The sequence below is a fragment of the Oncorhynchus tshawytscha genome, linkage group LG01 (assembly GCF_018296145.1).
Source record: "Oncorhynchus tshawytscha isolate Ot180627B linkage group LG01, Otsh_v2.0, whole genome shotgun sequence".
Taxonomy (NCBI): Eukaryota; Metazoa; Chordata; class Actinopteri; order Salmoniformes; family Salmonidae; genus Oncorhynchus; species Oncorhynchus tshawytscha.
This window is the reverse complement of record NC_056429.1, coordinates 72,958,325-72,979,117: the sequence shown is the minus strand read 5'-3', so window position 1 is coordinate 72,979,117 and position 20,793 is coordinate 72,958,325. Positions and strand designations below refer to the sequence as shown.

Below are 20,793 nucleotides of genomic sequence, written 5' to 3'. Positions count from 1 at the left end.
CAGTGAAGAGGTTCCTACGTAATCATGTTAGTCATCATAGTCTAGGCTAGTCATCTCCCTACTGAATTTGAATTGTGGAAAAGCTGAATAAAAAATGGATAAGAAAAGGCAATCGAGTTGGATTACAATTTCAAGTCCAAAAATCCAGAGAGAGATGGTGAATCAAACCCAGAATGATTCAGATAGCTGTCAGTGCCAGAGGAGAGGAGTGAGGGGAAAACTGTTCCTGATGGCGATGCCTTACCTAGCAGCACTGCTAGAAACGACTGGAGGGATTAAACTAGCAAAAGAGTGGGTATAGTAAATTACCATCCTATGCCTCAGATGTAAAAAAAAATAATAATAATTAAAACCTCAAATAAAGAGCCCTCAGAAAAATGTTTTCTGAACATGCCCGCCCAAACCAAGGCGCATTTGGTGGGAGCAAGTCTTATAGACAAGGTTAAAGAGGACACCTAGGTTATAGTTAACACTCAAAATGAAAAAAAAAATAGACACTACAGCCAGTCTTCAGAACAGCCTTAGAAGGAGACAAAACGTCACAGCCACAGGTCCGCTCATGGCAAGAAATTGGCTCTCAGGAGTTAAATGGACTTGACATGGGGAGAGTCATTGTGGGAGGTTTTGAAAACTAAGGTAGGACATTTTTTTTCTTTTACAAACTTGTTCGGTACTGTGAAGATAATCTAAATATGTGCTTTATATTATCACATAGGTAGGAGGCCTATATATTCTCATATGTGTGTTCTGCTGTAGCCTTCATTTATTTATTTTATTTGGAGTTATATTCCGATATTGTGATATTTGTTCTACTGCTACATTGATGTCTTGAAAATTATATGAAATTCAGGTCTTGTAAGCCCCACAGCTGAGTATGTGTGCATTAGTGGAGGCTCCTCCTCAGAGATAGGGGAGGACCATCCTCCTCTGTGAATTTCATCAAGAAATGAATTTGTAAAACATTTTAAAAGTTATCCTTTTTAGATAAAACTATACTAAACTATACTCAAAGAGAGAGAAAGGCAATAGTTGAACAGTTTTGAGTAAATTAATTTATACCAAAATGAAGGAGAAGCAGAGAGAGAGAGAGAGAGAGAGAGAGAGAGATCTATTTTTGCACTTTCCGTTTCACTTACTTAGCTAGCAAATGCAGCTAGCCAGTTTAGTCTACTGAAACACCCTGCTCAAACAGAGGGATGCGATGTTAGCTAGCTGGCTGTAACTTTCCAACACAACACTGGAACTCTTCCAAGTCGAGATAAGCTTTTGGTATGACAGGTAGCAGGTTTATTAATGTAGCAGGTTTACTTCTATTAGCTATGCTGACTATGACGTTACTTTAGCTAATATGGTGACAACAATGTAGGCTGTTTGTAGAGGTTTGGCTTGGAAAGGTTTTTTCGCCTGGTCACAAAATGTGTTGTGCATTGAAGTCCAAAGCGAAGGGAAGAGAAGGAATACAACATGGATGTCACAAGAGTGAACTCCGTTTACGCGTGATCGGGGGTGTATTCATTCCGCCGATATTGTTGAATAACGTTTCTTAAACGGAAGCAAACAGGAATAAACATACCTGAATTTGTCCATAGAAACTCTTGTTTGCAACTGGACTAATGACTACACCCTATGTCAGGTAGATGCAGGCAAGAGTGTGCAAGACGGTATTGAATGTCACTGTCTGTTGTAGCAACCTCATGATGGGTATAGGGAAATTTGAGTATCGTCTAGTAGCCTAAACTTATGCTGTTACATTGAACTGGGTGGATGGAATATGAATGAGAGTCATCCAATATGCTATAATAGAAATAAGACCATGCTGATGAAAAAAATGTATCTTCCCTCATCTTAAACGACACAAACCGCCACTGGCGGGTGTTCTGTCATCAAATTTTTTTTTGCTGTACATTGATGTCTAGAAAATTAGGCTATAAGAAATTCGGACTTGTGTAAGTCTCACAGCTATAATCAAGTATGTCGGCATACTTGCTCAGTGCCCCAAACAATTCGAGGGAACATTATTAACTATTAATAATGTAACGATCGTCGTTGGAATGAGGTGAGGACCAAAGCGCAGCGTGGTACTTGTTCATGTTATTTAATTCAACTGAACACCATCTACCCGAAACCGCTCCGTCAGGTGCACCACACTAAACAGAAAGTATAATCACCCACAACTCAAGAGGGAAAACAGGCTGCCTAAGTATGGTTCTCAATCAGGGACAACGATTGACAGTTGCCTCTGATTGAGAACCATACCAGACCAAACACAGAAATAACAAATCATAGAAAAATGAACATAGACAACCCACCCAACTCACGCCCTGACCATACTAAAACAAAGACATAACAAAAGAAATAAGGTCAGAACGTGACAAATAATCCTTGGGTGTTAATTAAACGGGTTTGGAAACCTAAGAAACTCTACTGTATTATCACCCTGAAATAATTTTACAATTCCAAAAGAAGAGTGAACATAAAACAACGTTGGCTCGAACCTGTGTTACACACACAAAAAAAAGGAAATCAGTGGTAAAACAACTAACAGTAAAGCCGTCTGCATACATAGGTTTGGCTGGCACATAGCATAACTGGGCTTGACCAACCGAACGAGTGTGATTGCATACTCCCTTAAAAGACGTTCGCCTGAAAAACGAGAAGAAAACGGCAATATTACTGCCCCTATTGAGAGGGCATAGCAATAAGTACACTTCCCCAAAATACGCCTTAAGTGTGTATTTTGTATGAGTAAAGGTTTCCAAAACCGTATCACAATCAAGGATAAAAAACATGTTAGATACAAGTTTGGATTAATACCCCTCAGCTAATCAAAATAATCTAAATCAAGAGACAATGATTACAAATGCAACGTCGTAATGCATTTGGGAGTCAAAGGAAAAGATTGAAAACGTCTTCATACTGCCACCTAGTGCTTTGAAATCTCATTGTTTCCCAAATTATGAAGGAAAAACTGGTGTTTGGCTTGATACTAAACCTTATAGCAAGTGTCATGTGAGTAACATATCATACTGTAATGACCTGGCTAGATCATGAAGGAACAATTGTCCAGACAGAGGGTTGAGTTTACGAATTTACGGTTTATTAAGCCAACTTCACACAGGCTACTGTTTGGCCGTAGCCCACGCCAAATAAATGAAGGATACCCAATAAAACAACCGTGACCTTCTCTTGTAAAGGCAAGACGTAAGAGAGAGAACAATGGCTAAACCTGGTCTTAACTTCCAATGCTCCACCCCCCTGGTCCATCCCACCAAGTCAGAACCGTATGATAAATAAAAGGGGCATATAAGCAGACAATGAAAGCTCTTATAATATTCGATGATGACATTTCTCTAAAATAGGCTATAGACTACATATGCACCACCAAGTATGAACAGTAGGCTAAATTATGAGGTGAACAGGGAGCAAATTATTAGGATGAGGCACATGGGCTACTAACAGTTTACTACACAACATACACTTAGCATTACTTTCTTAGCTACAGTATACACAGTATCTTGAACATGCACGCTCCATATTAGACATGTATAGTCACAGTAACCTCAGAACGTTTAAAAGAGATGTATCTACTGCTTGGACATTTCCATCTGAGCCACTTGATTAATTCCATTCTATAATTGTATTTTTTTGGTTGAGTTGGAGACATGCAGTATCCTTTGTTAACTTGTGGACAAGTTAATATGCTATGTATTGTGTTTCAAAAGTGATATTGAATTGTGTTTTGTTGTCAACACAACCAAATATTAACATTTGAATTAGATGCATCTTCAACTTGGATATTTCCATCTGTCCCGCTAATTACTCTGGAGCACAGAGGCCGCTTGAGGAGCACAGAGGCCGCTTGAGGAGCACAGAGGCCGCTTGAGGGAGGATGCTAGAATGATGGAGGCATGAGTGCTTCGTTGACTGTACTTCGTGTGGATTATGGTGGGCGGGACGAGGAATCTGGGGCTCAGGATGTTAACAAACAAGACCCCGAAGTATTCCGGTAAGGCGGATTGGGAAGCTTTTCATGCTCAGTTTGAACTTTTAGCTAATTTTGGGGGGTGGTCGAATGAAGATAAGGCACTGCAGTTGGCTTCATGCCTCACGGATGATGCTCTGGCCTGTTTGATATTGATTAGCTCCTGAGGACAGATGTGATTATGGGGCTTTAGTGGGAGCACTGAGAAGGCGCTGTGGACAGTGTGTACATCCCGGGCTGCTGCGCTCCGAACTGAGAAATAGATGCAGACATCCTGGAGAGCCACTACGGGTGCTAGCTAATGACATTGAGAGCCTCTCTCGGCGGGCATATGCTCACATGCCCCCCTCTGTGCACAGCGAGCTAGCACAGGACCAGTTCATACAGGTGCTCTCTCCTACAGAGCTGCACATACAGACCCAGCTGGCTCATCCTGACTCATTGCAGATAGTCTTGGAGATGGCTTTGGAGAGGGAGCTGGTGTGGGCTGGGGCTTCAGCTGGGGCTTGGATGTGGGTGCAGGAAGACAGACCCACTGTGCGGGCAGGGGGCAGAGCAGCCCAGCACTGGAAAAGCCTGCATGGGTGGCTGAAATGACAGAACTAATTTGTGCTGTGTCGCTACAGGCGGCATGAAACACACGCTCTGGTCCCAGGGTCTGCTGGGGGTGTGGCCAGCCAGGCCATCTGCGCTGGGATTGCCCCATGTCCCCCAAGAGCTCAGGGAAATGGCTCGGGGTCCGCATAGACCGGGTAGTGTGGACCGCTGGCTCTCTTTCCCAACCACCATCATCTTCAGGAGGAGACCACCGCACAGACTGGGAAGCAAGGCTCCACTTTCCCCAGAAGCAGACGAGGGCAAGCTGATGGAGCCTGTTGTTGTGGTGGGCCGGACCTGTGTTGAGGACTTTTGTCATGTCCCTGTCACTGTGGAGGGGGTGCCCTGCTCTGCCCTGGTGGACACTGGGTCCACAGTAACCCTGGTGAGGCAGGATATTGTGCCAGGTTGGACTCCACAACTGTGCAGCTCCGCACAGTCACAGGTGAGCTGGCACCCATGAAAGGGAATAATGACTCTGACAGTAGGGTGCAGGTCTGTGCGTCATCTTGTGTGGGTGGCTGTGCAGAACCCTTGTATCCTGGGGTTGGACTTTCTTAGGAGCGTAGGCTGCCAGTTAGACCTAAATGGGGGCACACTGAGCTTCCAGGGAGGGCCGCCAGTCACCATGGCCCCCCCTAATGTCACATTTACTCAACCCAACAAACCCTTTACTCCAACATTAAAGCAGAAGAGACTCATGGCTGCCCCCCCTCCCCCACATCTGTGTGTGACATTTCCCCAGCTCCTCTGTCACCTATGGCTGTGTGTTACATTCCCCCAGCTACCTCCACGACATATCCCTCCGTGAGCCTGGGCCGCGCCCCCCCCCAGCCCGGCTGCCCCAGATGGGAGAGGAGAGGACACTGTCTGCAATGAGGGAGATATTGGGGAGGAACTGTGTTGGTCTTGACCCCGAGCAGCAGGAACGGTTGTAGCAGTTGCTGTTTGAATTCAGAGACAGCTTTGTGCTGAGTGAGGAAGAGGCGGGTCACTCATCTGGTGCAGCATGAGATCGACACAAGTGATGCTCGGCCCATCAAGATGCGTCCCCGCCGTATCCCTCTGGCACACCAGGAGGCGGCAGACAAGGCTGTGTTGGAGGTGCAGAGGGCAGACTTCATCAAGCCCTCAGACAGCCCCTGGGCGCGCCAGTCGTCATGGTTCCTAAGCTGAGCATCTGTGCGGACTACAGGCGGCTGAGTGAGGTAACCAGGAAGGAAACCTCGATGACATACTGGCCCATGGCAGCTCCTTCCAGTCAGCCCTGGGGGCGCTACGGCATGTGCTGGGGCGGCTGGCTGCCGCAGGTCTGAAGCTCCACAGAAGTGCCACTTCTTGGGCACCCGAAGTGGGGAAGGAGGGTATCAGCACCATGGAGGACATGGTGGGGGCTGCCCGAGACTGGCCCACCCCCACCGACCCGCGTCAGCTGAAGAGCTTCCTGCACCTGGCCTCGTACTACAGGAGGTTTGTACAGGGATTCTCAAGCGTCGTTGCTCCCCTGAACCACCTGCTGCCGAAGGACAAGGCCAGTTCTAACCGTGCCACTAATTAGTCTGACTTTAATTCCAGTTGATCTACAAACAAATAATTGATATGTTGAATTCACATCTCCATCTCAACCAAAATAAAAGAATATGACTAAATAAAATCAAACTTTAAATGCACTTTAAATAAAGTTTGATTCGATTTATTCCTATTCTTTAACTTAGATTTTTGGTTGAGATGGAGACATGAATCACAAATCAACTAATTAACTAATTTGTGGGCAAACTGGAATTAAAACCAGACTAATTAGTGGCACGGATGGAACTATCCAATAAGAAGATACATCTCCTTCAAATGTTGATATTTCGTTAAATTGACAGCCATACACAATTCAATATCCCTAAATATTAATACATTTGAAATCAGTCAGAGCTTGAAACCCTATTTTTAGTTGAATGCTGATGACTTTGCAAATGCCATAGGCCAAAATAGCATAATTGATGATAGATAGTGCATTTGGAAAGAATTCAGACCCATTAACTTTTCCTACATTTTGTTATGTTACAGCCTTATTCTAAAATGGATTTTAAAAAAAATAAAACTCATAAATCTATACACAATACCCCATAATGACAAAGCAAAAACAAGTTTTTAAAAGTGTATTAGAAATAACAAACTGAAATACCTTATTTACATAAGTATTTAGACCCTTTGCAATGAAACTCGAAATTGAGTTCAGGTGCATCCTGTTTCCGTTGATCATCCTTGAGATGTTTCTACAACTTGATAGGAGTCCACCCATGGTAAATTAAATTGATTGGACATTATTTGGAAAGGTACGCACCTGTCTATATAAGGTCCCACAGTTGACAGTGCATGTCAGAGCAAAAACCAAGCCATGAGGTCGAAGGAATTGACGATAGAGTTCTGAGATAGGATGGTGTCGAGGGACAAATCTGGAGAAGGGTGCCAAAAAATGTCTGCAGCATTGAAGGTCCCCATGAACACAGTGGCCTCCATCATTCTTAAATGGAAGAAGTTTAGAACCGCCAAGACTCTTCCTAGAGCTGGCTTCTCGGCCAAACTGAGCAATCGGGGGAGAAGGGCCTAGGTCAGGGAGGTGACCAAGAACCCAATGGTCACTCTGACAGAGCTCCAGAGTTCCTCTGTGGAGATGGGAGAACCTTCCAGAAGGACAAACATCTCTGCAGGACTACCAATCAGGCCTTTATGGTAGTGACCAGACGGAAGCTACATCTCAGCAAAAGGCACATGACAGCTCGCTTGGAGTTTGCCAAAAGGTACCTAAAGGACTCTTAGACCATGACAAACAAGATTCTCTGGTCTTATAAAACCAAGATTGAACTCTTTGGTCTGAATGCCAAGCGTCACGTCTTGAGGAAACCTGACATCATCCCAATGGTGAAGCACGGTGGTGGCAGCATCATGCTGTGGGGATGTTTTTCAGCGGCAGGGACTTGAAGACTAGTCAGGATCGAGGGAAAGATGAACGGAGCCAAGTACAGAGAGATCCTTGATGAAAACCTGGGGCGAAGGTTCACCTTCCAACAGGACAACGACCCTAAGCACACAGCCAAGACAACGCAGGAGTGGCTTCGGGACAATGTCCTTGAGTGGCCCAGCCAGGGCCCAGATCTAACATCTTTGGAGAGACCTGAAAATAGCAGTGCAGGGACATTCCCCATCCAACCTGACAGAGCTTGAGAGGATATGCAGAGAATAATGGGAGAAACTCCCCAAATACAGGTGTGCCAAGCTTGTAGCGTCAAACCCAATGAGTCTCAAGGCTGTATTCGCTGCCAAAGGTGCTTCAACAAAATACAAAGAAAAGGGTCTGAATACTTATGTAAATGTGATGTTTCAGTTTTTATTGTTAATACATTTGCAAACATTTCAACAAACCTGTTTTTGCTTTGTCATTATAGAGTATTGTGTGTAGATTGATGAGGGAATAAAACTATTCAAGCAATTTTAGAATACGGCTGTAACAAAACAAAATGTGGAAAATGTCAAGGGGTCTGAATACATTCTGAATGGACTGTATGATGTATATTTCATTTTTTTATTTTTCAAAAATGTCTAAAAACCTGTTTTTGCTTTGTCATTATGGTGTATTGTGTGTAGATTGATTAGGGGGAAAAACGATGTAATACATTTTAGAAAAAGGCTGTAACGTAACAAAATGTGGAACAAGTCAAGGGATCTGAATACTTTCCAAATGCACTGTATGATTGATAAAGTATGGGCACATTTCATTTGCCCTGTTAAACCAACTCTTTGGAATGACAGATAGAAACAGTGAATCTGTTTAGCTTTTAAGTGGAGATCTCTTAATAATCATTCTCACGATAACACATTGGTAATAGTAAGTGACAAATACTGTATTTATTTATTTTTATTTTACCTTTATTTAACCAGGCAAGTCAGTTAAGAACAAATTCTTATTTTCAATGACGGCCTGGGAACAGTGGGTTAACTGCCTGTTCAGGGGCAGAATGACAGATTTGTACCTTGTCAGCTCGGGGTTTGAACTTGCAACCTTCCGGTTACTTCCGGTTACTAGTCCAACGCTCTAACCCCTAGGCTACCCTACCCCTAAGCAGGGCCAGGTTAAAACCTTGGATGGGAGCAGTGGCGATTTTAGCATGTAAATCTTGGTGGGGCAAAAAATCAGTGGAGCTTGGTCTGGTAACGAAACATTTAATTCAGCCTAATTTACTGCCTTAAAAAACATGGCTGACTTGCTTAAACAATGGTGGTTTCTACTGACAATTGAGTTGTACAAACTATGGCATAAGAGGACGACAAACGGATATGAGGCAATCCGTAATTTTGATTAAGACAATCAGTGAGCTAGGACGGACGTAGTCAATATAACTATTTGTTCACCACTTTTGAAATGTACAGGGACAGAATTCAGAACATGGGCCATTCTTACAGTGTACTCCCTGTAGATCAAATCAGAACCGTAGGGGGCATATAAGCAGACAATGAAAGCTCTTACAATGTTTGATGATTACATTTCTCAAAAACATGTTATAGGCTACATGTGCACCACCAAGTCAGAACAGTAGGTGAAATTAAGAGGTGAAAATAGACCAAATTATAATGGTGAGGCACATGGGCTACTAACAGCTTACTACACAACATACTCTTAGCATTACTTTCTTAGCTACAGTAAACATATCTCCCAGGCATATTACATGATTTATGCAGCAGCATACAATACATTTTTGGACTCGCCTTGTTGTGCTGTGCTCACTTGAACAGGAAGGTGGCGTGGGGGTCCTTCGTGGGCAAATTTTGTCATCAAAGTCTGGCATTCTCTGGATTTATGGTGCTTTCAAGACAACTGGGAGCTCGAACAAAAAAAAAGTTGAATCATGATGACATCAGTGATCTTCAGGTCATAGCTCAAGAAAGAGGCCTGAGTTCCCGATTTACAATTTCGAGTTGGATGAAAGCTCAAAACATATTTTCCCAGTCATAGCTTGTTTTCCCCGAGTTCCCAGTTGTCTTGAACTCACTAAAGTCAGATTTTGCAGTTCCAAGTTAACAGTTGTTTTGAGCGCGGCACAAATCATGCTTCATTGACAGCATGGCCAATGTTGAATGTTTATAATTTTAAACTAGGAAAAGAGACCCTTAATCTTAGACATAGCCATTCCACTGAATAGCAGGCTAATGATTTCCCTGCAATACTTGCAGTTAACTATTGATTCCTGCCAAACCATTGTTGCAATTTGCAATTTCTAACTTGTTGTGTAATGTTTATGTCCAATGGCCGATGAGCACAGATACGTTTTGTCTATAATTTCTCTTCATTATTTATCTTCATGTGACAAGGATTAAAAAGTATTTGCCAGTAGATTGTCGACTTGATTCATGATGATAACTGCCAGCTAAGATTTTGAAGGTATGATGTTGACATGATCAGTCCAATCACAGCTACTGTAGATATAACATGATTTGACATATTTTTGTCTGTGGCCAATGACCTTGAGCCTTCTTGGATAGGCACTTCTAATGTAACTCTATGGCAGCATCCAAGGGGCTTTAATTTTTTAGCTCTACCCCTAGACTTGGCAGTGACATAGTGTCACAGCCTTACTCAAGAAAACAAAAAAGAGACCATGTCTGTATGCGGCTTTATTAACTCAATTATATATATATATATATTTTTTTTTTTACATTGTTTGCAAACTGATATGACACGTATTAAAGCCAAAATAGCATGAAAAACAGGTGAGGGTTTTGCAAAATTGTGGTGCTCAAAACAGGTGGGTCTCTGCCCTGAATGACGGGTCGCCAGTGGATGGGAGACCAAAGGGTAGCTTTAGATAGATACATTCTCTAGTCAGAGGTGCTGCCCAGCCTATAGTTTTTTTTTCGGATAGTGGCTATAAAGTTGAAAATCTGACTTGTATTAAAGGTACAAATTCAACATATTTGTCTATGTTGAAATTTAGTTACCATGATGACATAATCCTGTGGTTGAAATTTCACTCTCAAAGACAACAGTTTATGATGATTAAAAAAATTCTAATCCAATGTAAAATGCTGGATCCATGGATATTTACAAGATGTTAACGAACACTGACATATAGATTAAGAATTCCAAAATAACAAACAAATAAGCCAAATGGCTCATATGCAGACACTAAGACCGGCTTCTAAGGTAGAGCACCTTAGACAGAGTGCCTATAACTTTGTCAAAGCATCAATAATTCCTCACACAGCTGAGTTAAAGAGAGCACTGTGACTTCTCAATTCCCCTGAAATTACAAACCCAACCCCTAATACTGGGCCAATCATTCCTCACACAGCTGAGTTAAGGAGAGCACTGTGACTTCTCAATTCCCCTGAAATTATAAACCCAACCCCTAATACTGGGCCAATCATTCCTCACACAGCTGAGTTAAGGAGAGCACTGTGACTTCTCAATTCCCCTGAAATTACAAACCCCACCCCTAATACTGGGCCAATCCAATATGCACCTAAACAGGTAGGCTATTTCATAAATTCCTTCACAATCAATAGCCTACTTCTCATAGTTATCATATCAATGGTGAATATATAATACATTTCAACATATCACAGCATAATAATACATAAACATTCAACAAATAAATATTAGGCAAACACACCTTAAGTAGAACATTCTAATTACTCAGCCCTCAGCCCTCATATATATATATATATATATATATATATATATAACTGAGTTTAAAAAAGCCGCATACAAACATGGTCTCTTTTTTGTAATTCAACGATATTGAAATCAATGTCATTTCCTATTTTTCTAATTGTAGGCTGCCTACAGTCTGTCATTTTGACTCAGATCTAATCTAATGATGTTTAACAACATGTGCTTAATGATATGCGAAGTCTTGATTTACATTGACATTTTAGTCATTATAGGGTAGACTAAGCATTAGAATAAGCCGCCACAATATTTGCAGCCGTAGGTGATATCTTTCAAGGAGCGGAGCCTTTGTCAGTATTGTGGAATAATTATAATGTTAAGGTCAAATTTGACTTTCTTTCCGTCCTATCAGTGTCGACTGTAGGCCTATGCCTCAATGATGTACTTAAAGTCAGGGAACGTTTTCTCTGCATGGTCTTTTGGGAAATGTTACAGCTTTGGCCTTTTTTTGCAACAAAGCATCATTCAAACGTTCATAAGCCTCAATTCCATTGCTATCTGGAAACCGGGCCCAGGTCATTTGGTTCTTATTTTAGATGAAGAACATCGATAACACATTAATATTGTCACGAGTCCGACCGAGGGTGGTTTCCCTTCCCGGGCGGGTGGCGCTCGGCGGTCGTCGTCACCGACCTATTAGCTGCCACTGATTGTCTTTCCTCCCCCTCCTTGTATAGGTATTGGTAGCACCTGTTTATGTATGATTAGTTTGTCTTTATTAGACAGGCCCGCCTGGTTGTTGTGCGGGATTATTTCAGTGTAACCTTCGGCTCTGTTGTAGAGGTATGTGTTAGTGCCTGGTCGTGATTTGTCCGTTGTACATTTTCATTCCCTGTGTTTGGGGCCGTTACTATTGTGAGCACCCTGTGGTGCGTTGGTGCTATTAAAGACGCACAGCATTGCACTCTCTGTCTCCTGCGTTTGACTCCACACCCACGACACCCGGAGCATTACAAATATGTTGTACCAATAAAGAAAATATCTGACATATTCCCATTTGAAGTTTTCTGTGCTTTTAAATGGTTGAAAGCGCAGTGATAGACATTTGGGTGACAAACTAAACCAAAAATCGAATTGTTTTTCTATTGGAATTTGGTTGGAATTTGGTTGTGTTTTTAGATGGTTGAAAGCATAGTGATAACACATTGGAAATTCAATTAACTTTTGACTGTCTTTTTGAGTGATTTTTGGTTGTTAATTAATTTATCAACATCACAATCAAATATTACCCAATTCTCCATGTTGAAAGTACATTGTGTGCCCAGGGGGAATACCATAGGGTAGGGTCCACTTTTCTTACATTCATTATGATTATACAATATCTGATTATTATAAAAGGGAAATAAAGGTAAATACAGGACAGAAAGGTCCAATAACATCCAACAGTAATGGTCTCACCGAACTGTCAGAGCAGATTCCGTCCCATCACTCATCTTAAAGCTTCTAAACATTTGCTTACTCTTTTCTCTTTTTTTTCTTCATAAAATATAAAACATTGTATCTCTCTGCAATTACATAGGTATTCAAATGTAATTAATCTATTGTAGTGACAGAATTATACACACTTTATAATGAGCATCAATCTATTTACAGGTACATTTCAAACAATATGCTCATACAGGGTAGCCTCCCTGTATGTAAGCATACAACAACTTCAAGAGGTCTGGACCTTTATGGCACAGATTTAGTGAGATTTCTCTGTAACCATAGGGTCGCTGGTTCAAGACCCCCATTTAGTGTTTCCCACTCAATCATTACACTAGTTTCACACTGGAACCAAAGCCCCACACACTGAAGGCAGGGTAGAGAGGCTCTATGAAGGTGGTCTGTACTTTGTGAAGGAGGTTCATGCTATCAGACACACTGTAAAATGCCAGAGTCCCCTTTATCTGGTCCACATACACTCCTACCCTTGAGGACCTGGGCTTGGCTATATCTGTGCTCTGGTTCTTGTGCACAAAGGAATATTTGTCCTCAGAGCAGTACAGGCTCCAGGACTTGTCGTTCCAACCCAGGCTGCATTCGTTGCTGTTGCCCTTGCGGTTGATGCTCTGAAAGGTGACGGCGATGTCTATCTCCGTTCCTCTCCAGTCCACCTCCCAGTAGCAGCGACTCCCTGACAGACCCTCCTTACACAGCAGCTGGGATGGAAGAGAGTTGAGTTGAATTGAATGAGTTTAGTTAATTGGATGTGAATCTGACTTTCTGCCCACCCACCATACAATGTAAAGCACTATGAGTGCTTTGAAAAATATTATATGAAACAATGAGAAAGCCCTATCCTTTCCTTGTCTAAATCATGTGATGTCACACCTGAGCAAAAAAAGTTTCTTACCTGCTGCCAATGGTCGAACCTGTCTGGATGGTCTGGGTAGTTCTTGGGTTCGCTCATCATCTTGGCTACAGTGTTGCCCTCAGATAGGTACAGGTTGGGGTGGGCACTGTTGACATCCAGGGTCGGCTGGACCAGGTCTGGAACAGAGGGATAAAAGCTTTAGAATAGAAAGATAGACCAAACCAATAAATACTGTGGCAATTTCAGGGGGGTGTCCCCAACCAGGACTTGAACGTAGGACCCTGTAGCTGTCAATCCAACACTTAACATTTACAGCAGGGGGTTTGAACAAGATAGACCAAACAATGACCAAACAAGGCCTACATCAGAGGAACTACCAGTGTGATATGCTGTTTAATTATGCTGTTGTTTCCTTATAGTTGCCGTGGAGTAACAACTTATAAAGTGGAAGCTCCAGTTGCACTTCTCTCTTATTAAAAGAGAAGAAACTCTGTCCCGTGACACATGATTAGGTGTCAATATTGCGTAACTGTTTGTTCAATCATAAATGTTCCGTGTTTTTCCACCGCTGGGAGCGACACAGTTATGGATTGTTTTCACCTAACCTGTTCTGCAGGTAGACAGACTATCTCTGTAACTGTGGCACACTGGTTTCAATGCCAGTTTCATCCATCATGATAATGTGACCACAGGAAAGTCGTGTTACATTTACTTCCTTCCTTCAAATAAATATGAGTGTCTGCTGTTACAGGAGACAGGGCACAAATTGAAATAGAAACACTGTTATTTAATAAAAAATGTGTTAAAATGACTCACATTTCTTGAAATCCTCTCTTGTCTTAGGTTCTGAATATTCTCTTGTCTTAGTTTCAAGTTCTTCTCGTGCCATATGTTCTAGTGGTTGGATAATGTGGACCTCTTTGACTGTGGAGACAGACAGACCGCAGTAATAAATATTTGATACAAACAAAAACAATTAAATAGCAAATAAATATGCTACTGTGAAAACGGAATGAATCAAAACACACATTTTCAAACATAGCATGACATACATCGTAAAGAATAACCAGAGCAAAGTCACCCAAAAATAAGAAATCACTGTGTTTTGAGGTAACTCACCTGCTGAGGCGATTTTGCTGATTTCCGTCTTGTTGATTTCCTCCACTTGCACCTTCAACGCAGCGATGGCTCTCTTGGCTCCATCGAAGGAGTAGTATGGAACGACGGTGACATTGTTTAGATCCTCATACCCAGAGGGACCAGACAGAGACTGCCAGCTCTAGAGGAACGATGGAGAAAAGGTTGGAAAAGAGGAGCATGATGATGACTTTGAGCAATTCAGTTAAATAGCCACATTGATGATACAACATAATTACGTTAATTCATTAAGCTGAAATTGAGTTTGAAGTAAGTTGAAAGGACAGATGAAACAATCTGGTTTCCATCCACTTCTGCCCAGTATACATTTAGTGCCTGGGGGGAAGTCTGATGCTCCAGCTTCATCACGTTCCTGTGTCAGTTCCTGTAGCCAAGTGAATACAAGACTATGAAATCTGGCAGTGTGACACTGTAACTGTACATTATACCAACCTGTAGGAAGTGTATGTGGTCGTCAGTGTGGGAGAGTTTCTCCAGGTCAGTGTGTTTCTTCCTCAGCAGAGTTATCTCTTCTTCCAGACGGTCCAACAGTCCCTCAGCCTGGATCACTGTGGTCTTCTCCTGGGCTCGCACCAGCTCCCTCACCTCTATGTACCTTCTCTCTATGGAGCGCAGCAGCTCTGTGAAGATATGTTCGTTCTCATCCAACACCGCCTGTGCAGAGTGCTGTATGGGGGAAACCGAGGGAGAGATAATAGAGCGGGAGTAAATGAAAGAGGGGACATGTAAGCAAGAAAGAGGGAGGGGGAAAAGGGGAGGTTAAAGAGAGAGGGACATCCCCAGTTTGTTAGGAAGAGTCTCTTACGAGTTTTGTGGGGGTTTATTGATGTGATTTAAAATAATAAGCTCTCCCACCCACTGCTTGCATGCAAAGTTTCATAATGTTTTAACCCACTTTGACTGACTCCACAGCCTGGCGAAGGTCTGTCCACTTCTTCACTCTCTGATCAATCCTCTGCTGAGACTTCATTAGAGTGGACCCCAGCTGTTTCTGTAGGGGACAACGTTGACACAATGTTATAGGAGCATCAACATATGAACCAGGCCTATGATGGATGTCATAATGTCTTAAGTAGTATCTGTTATAAAGGCTTTATGAATGCATATGGTGTGTAAAAAAAGGCCAGCTGTCTGAGGCTTTTTTAATGGGGCCTAGAGTATGGTATTACTAAAACTCACGTACTTGTTTCTCAATCCTCTCGGTGCCAGCCGGCACAGTGTCGTGGCGCTTGTGTTCATCCATCATGCAGAGGACACAGACTGAGGTCTGGTCTGTGCGGCAGAACACCTCCAGCAGCTTGTCGTGCTGGGCACAGATCTTCTCCCTCATCTGGCCCGTAGCCTTCACCAGCTTGTGTTTCATCAAGGCTGGGTACTCATAGTGGGACTGGAGGTGGGTCTCACAGTAGGAGGCCAGGCACAGTAGGCAGGACTTCACAGCCTTAAGAAGAAGACGACACAACACGGGTTTTATATGACACTTTTACAGAACCTAAAGACACTTTACAATATAAAAAATAAACAAAACAATGTCGAACAATGTTATGGGGTAGCAGGTCATCTACAGTATAGCGTTTAAGAGTGTTGGGCCAGTAACCAAAAGGTCACTGGTTTGAATCCCCGAGCTGACTAGTTGAAAAATATTCTGTTGTGCCCTTGGGCAAGGCACTTAACCCTAATTGCTCCTGTAAGTCACTCTGTGTAAGAGCATCTGCTAAATTACTAAAATGTAAAAAGATTTTATTTTAAAAAAATTCACCAAAATAAGATAAAACCAAACCTTTTGTTTCCGAGTGGTGCAGAAGTCACAAAGGACATCGCCTGGCTTGGAGGTTTTGGGCTGAGACTGGGAACTCAGGGTAGTGGAGCGCCGTTGGGCCTGCCCTCCCAAAGTGCTGTACTTGCTGGTAATGTCCAGGTCCAAGGTACTGGCACGACGAGACATCTCTCCTGGGACAAGTAGTAGTCAGATCCTCAGGTAGAAGTGAGATCCCTAAAGGTGAGGTCCTCAGGTGAGATCCACAGGTAAATGAGCAGTACAGATTTAAAAGGGGGTGTCAGAAGGTTAAAGTGAGGTCTAAAGATTAAATCCACAGGTAAAAGTGTGACAGACAAGTAAAAAGTTAAAGTTGAGTTTCCACATTTAAATTAGGTAAGATCTACTGGTAAATTAGGTGAGATCAGCAGGTGAAGAATGTTCACATATGTAGGAGATGGGATCCATAGGTAAAAGTGAAATCCACAGAGATAGATGTTGACAAGTGGTTGGTTTCAGTGAAACTGTGTGACTGGAATGTATGTGCTTGAGAGAGAGAGAGAGAGAGAGAGAGAGAGAGAGAGAGAGAGAGAGATTGTCAGTAATGAAGCCTGGTCACTGGGCTAAACCAGTCCTCCTGGTTGGATGTTTAAAGGCTGGAGAGGTGTGGCTCTTCACTGCACACAGGTGCTGCATTTCACAAAAAGACAGGCGAGCACAAAGGAATTTAAAGCAGAGGGGAGTTTCAACAAGGAAGACACTAAAACAAGGTGTTATTTCACAAAGAATGATCAGTAAGTTGGCTAGCTAACTTTTATAAACACCTATAAATAACTTCCTTTTATGGTTTGTAAAGGAAGAAGCCAAAGTTCAATATACTGAGAGAATCTGTCAATTATACCATGCCCAACTGTCATGCCCTGACCTTAGAGAGCTGTTTTATTTCTCTATTTGGTTAGGTCAGGGTGTGATGTGGGGTGGGCATTCTATGTTCTATTTTCTATGTTTTGTATTTCTTTGTTTTGGATGGGTATGGTTCTCAATCAGGGACAGCTGTCTATCGTTGTCTCTGATTGGGAACCATAGGCAGCCCTTTTTCCCACCTGTCTTTGTGGGTAGTTAACTTTGTTTGTGGCACTTAGCCCTGTTGAGCTTCATGGTCATTTTCTTGTTTTGTTGGCAACATTTATCTTAAATAAAAATAAATGTATGCTCACCACGCTGCACCTTGGTCCTCTTCTTCAGACGCCCGTGACAGAACTACACACCACCAAAAGACCAAGCAGCGTGGGAAAAAGGAGGACTGGACATGGGATGACATCCTGGACGGCAAGGGATCCTGGACGTGGGAGGAGATTCTGTCCGGAAAGGATCGCCTGCCGTGGGAGCGGTGGAAGCAGAGAGGAAGGCGGAGGCAGTGAGAAAGAGGGCCCGGGATTACACAGGGTCACGGCTGGCACTAAAGACCGGGAGGCCTTTGGTTGAGTCAGGTTGGACACCTGAGCCAACTCCCCGTGCTTACCATGGTGAGCGTCGTGCTGGTCAGGCACCGTGTTATGCGGTGGAGTGCACGGTGTCTCCAGTGCGCGTTCACAGCCCGGTGCGCTACCTTCCAGCTCTGGGCTAGAGTGGGCATCCAGAGTGGCCGGGCTAGAGTGGGCATCCAGCCAGGTCGGAGGGTGCCGGCTCAGCGCATCTGGCCGCCAGTACGTCTCTAAGGCCCAGGATAGGATATGTCTCCGGTACGTCGGCACAGCCCAGTGCGTCCTGTGCCAGCTCCCCGCATTTGCAGGGTGAAGATAACCACCCAGCCAGGACGGGTTGTGCAGGCTCTAAGCTCAAGACCTCCAGTGCGCCTCCACGGCCCAGTGTATCCGGTACCTCTGCCAAGGACAAAGCCTCCTGTGTGTCTCCCTAGCCTGGTGAGTCCTGTGCCTGTGCCCAGAACTAGGCCTCCTGTATGTCTCCCCAGCCTGGTGAGTCCTGTGCCTGCTCCCAGAGCCAGGCTTCCTGTGTGTTTCTCCACTCCAGTGATGATCCATGGCAAGAAGTCTCCAGCGATGATCCATCGCAAGAAGCCTCCAGTGATGATCCATGGCAAGTAGCCTCCAGTGATGATCCATGGCACGAAGCCTCCAGTGATGATCCATGGCACGAAGCCTCCAGTGATGATCTATGGCACGAAGCCTCCAGTGAGGAGTCATGGCACGAAGCCTCCAGCGACGTCCTCCAGTCCGGAGCCTCCAGCGACATCCTCCAGTTCGGAGCCTCCAGCGACGGTCTCCAGTCCGGAGCCTCCAGCAACGGTCCCCAGTCTGGAGCCTCCAGCGACGATCCCCAATCCGAGGCCCGCAATGAGGGTGCCCAGTCCGGGGCCCACAACGAGGGTGCCCAGCCCGGGGCCCGCAGCGAGGGTTTCCAGTCCGGGGCCCGCAGCGAGGGTCCCCAGTCCGGGGCCCGCAGAGAGGGTCCCCAGTCCGGGGTCGGCGGCGAGGGTCCCCACACCAGAGGCGCCACCAAAGCGGGGTGAGCCAGAGGTGGAGCGGGGTCTACGTCCCGCACCAGAGCCGCCACCGCGGATGGATGCCCACCCGGACCCTCCCTTATAGGTTCAGGTTTTGCGGCCGGAGTCCGCACCTTTGGAGGGGGGGAGGGGGGGTACTGTCACGCCCTGACCTTAGAGAAACGTTTTATTTCTCTATTTGGTTAGGTCAGGGTGTGATGTGGGTAGGAATTCTATGTTCTATTTTCTATGTTTTGTATTTCTTTGTTTTGGCTGGGTATGGTTCTCAATCAGGGACAGCTGTCTATCGTTGTCTCTGATTGGGAACCATACTTAGGCAGCCATTTTTCACACCTGTCTTTGTGGGTAGTTAACTTTGTTTTGATTCACTTAGCCCTGTTGAGCTTCATGGTCAACTAAAATGTATAAATTACAGGAAACTGATCCAGTTTCATGTTAAACTTCTATTCAGATGAATGCTTCATTCATGCAACCACACTGTAACGAGTGTGCTGAGAGTCAGGAAGCAAGTGCAGAGAGTGAGTGATTTATTAAATAAATGCAACTAAATACAAAACAAGAAACACAAACAACGCACAGACATGACACTGGAACAGAAACAATGATGCCTGGGGAAGGAACCAAAGGGAGTGACATATATAGGGCAGGTAATCAAGGAGGTGATGGAATCCAGGTGAGTCTGAAGACGCGCGTAACGATGGTGACAGGTCTGCACCATAGCAAGCAGTCTGGTGACCTAGAGGCCGGAGAGGGAGCACACGTGACACACACTTTGAGATCAAAACATCCCTTCATTCTGAAAGTGTTCATCTACAGGAAAAGGAGGACCAAACTCCTTGGTGTCCACATCACCAACAAACTATCATGGTCCAAACACACCAAGACAGTCATGAAGAGGGCACGACAAAACCTTTTCCCCCTCGGGAGACTGAAAAGATTTGGCATGGGTCCCCAGATTATTTTACACTGTTACATTGCTGCTACTCGCTGTTTATCTATGCATAGTCACTTTACCCCTACCTACATGTACAAATGACCTCAACTAACCTGTACCCCGCACATTGACCAGTACCAGTACGCCCTGTATTGTTATTTAATTTTTTACTTTAGTTTATATAGTAAATATTTTCTTACCGCTATTTCTTGAAATGCATTGTTGGTTAAGGGCTTGTAAGTAAGCATTTCACCTGTTGTATTCGGCACGTGACAATTTTCATTTGATTTGATTTGTCCACTGCTGTCTCTCAGGTAGAGTTTACACAGGCAGCCCAATTCTGATATTTTGCCACTAATTGGTCTTTTGAGCAATCACATCAGATCTTTTGACATCAGATCTTTTTCAGAGCCAATCTAAATTGGTCAAAATACCAATTAGTGAACAAAAATAAAATAATTGGGCTGTCTGTCTAAACACATCTCTAGTGTTTATAGCTGTATGTCTGTATTGCATAATTACACATGACTGTGTAACGAGGTAAACCAAAGACACTTATACAAGAACATCCTCTTTGGGTAAACCCCACAGTCAATCTGGAAAATGTCAAGAACTTGAAATTTTCTTCAAGTGCAGTCACATAAACCATCAAGAGCTATGAGGAAACTGGCTCTCATGAGGACCACCACAGGAATTCATGAGGGTTACCAGCCTCAAAAATTGCAGCCCAAATAAATGCTTCAGAGTTCAAGTAACAGACACATCAGAAGAGACTGTGTGAATCAGGCTTTCATGGTTAAATTGCTGCAAAGAAACTACTACTAAAGG

General features: G+C 43.8%; 1 protein-coding gene across 1 annotated transcript; it reads right to left on the bottom strand.

Annotated features, from left to right (window-relative positions):
* Window positions 1-12,852: 12,852 nt before the first annotated feature.
* On the bottom strand, window positions 12,853-17,067 carry ftr14l (finTRIM family, member 14-like). Its single transcript, XM_024429661.2, has 8 exons — window positions 16,532-17,067; window positions 15,935-16,192; window positions 15,647-15,742; window positions 15,184-15,417; window positions 14,713-14,872; window positions 14,410-14,517; window positions 13,633-13,769; window positions 12,853-13,438 (listed from the first exon to the last, which is right to left on the bottom strand). The coding sequence occupies exons 1-8, from the start codon at window positions 16,694-16,696 to the stop codon at window positions 13,052-13,054; spliced, it is 1,545 nt and encodes a 514-aa protein (XP_024285429.1). The 5' UTR covers window positions 16,697-17,067; the 3' UTR covers window positions 12,853-13,051.
* Between the last annotated feature and the right edge of the window lie 3,726 nt (window positions 17,068-20,793).

Bases quoted from the DNA above. Each gene is read 5' to 3' on its own strand.
- ftr14l (XM_024429661.2), bottom strand. From the start codon at position 16,696: ATGTCTCGTCGTGCCAGTACCTTGGACCTGGACATTACCAGCAAGTAC. The intron at 15,743-15,934 runs GTACGTGAGTTT...TGTCCCCTACAG, and splicing joins CCGAGAGGATTGAGAAACAA to AAACAGCTGGGGTCCACTCT. The intron at 13,439-13,632 runs GTAAGAAACTTT...CTTCCATCCCAG, and splicing joins GGTTCGACCATTGGCAGCAG to CTGCTGTGTAAGGAGGGTCT.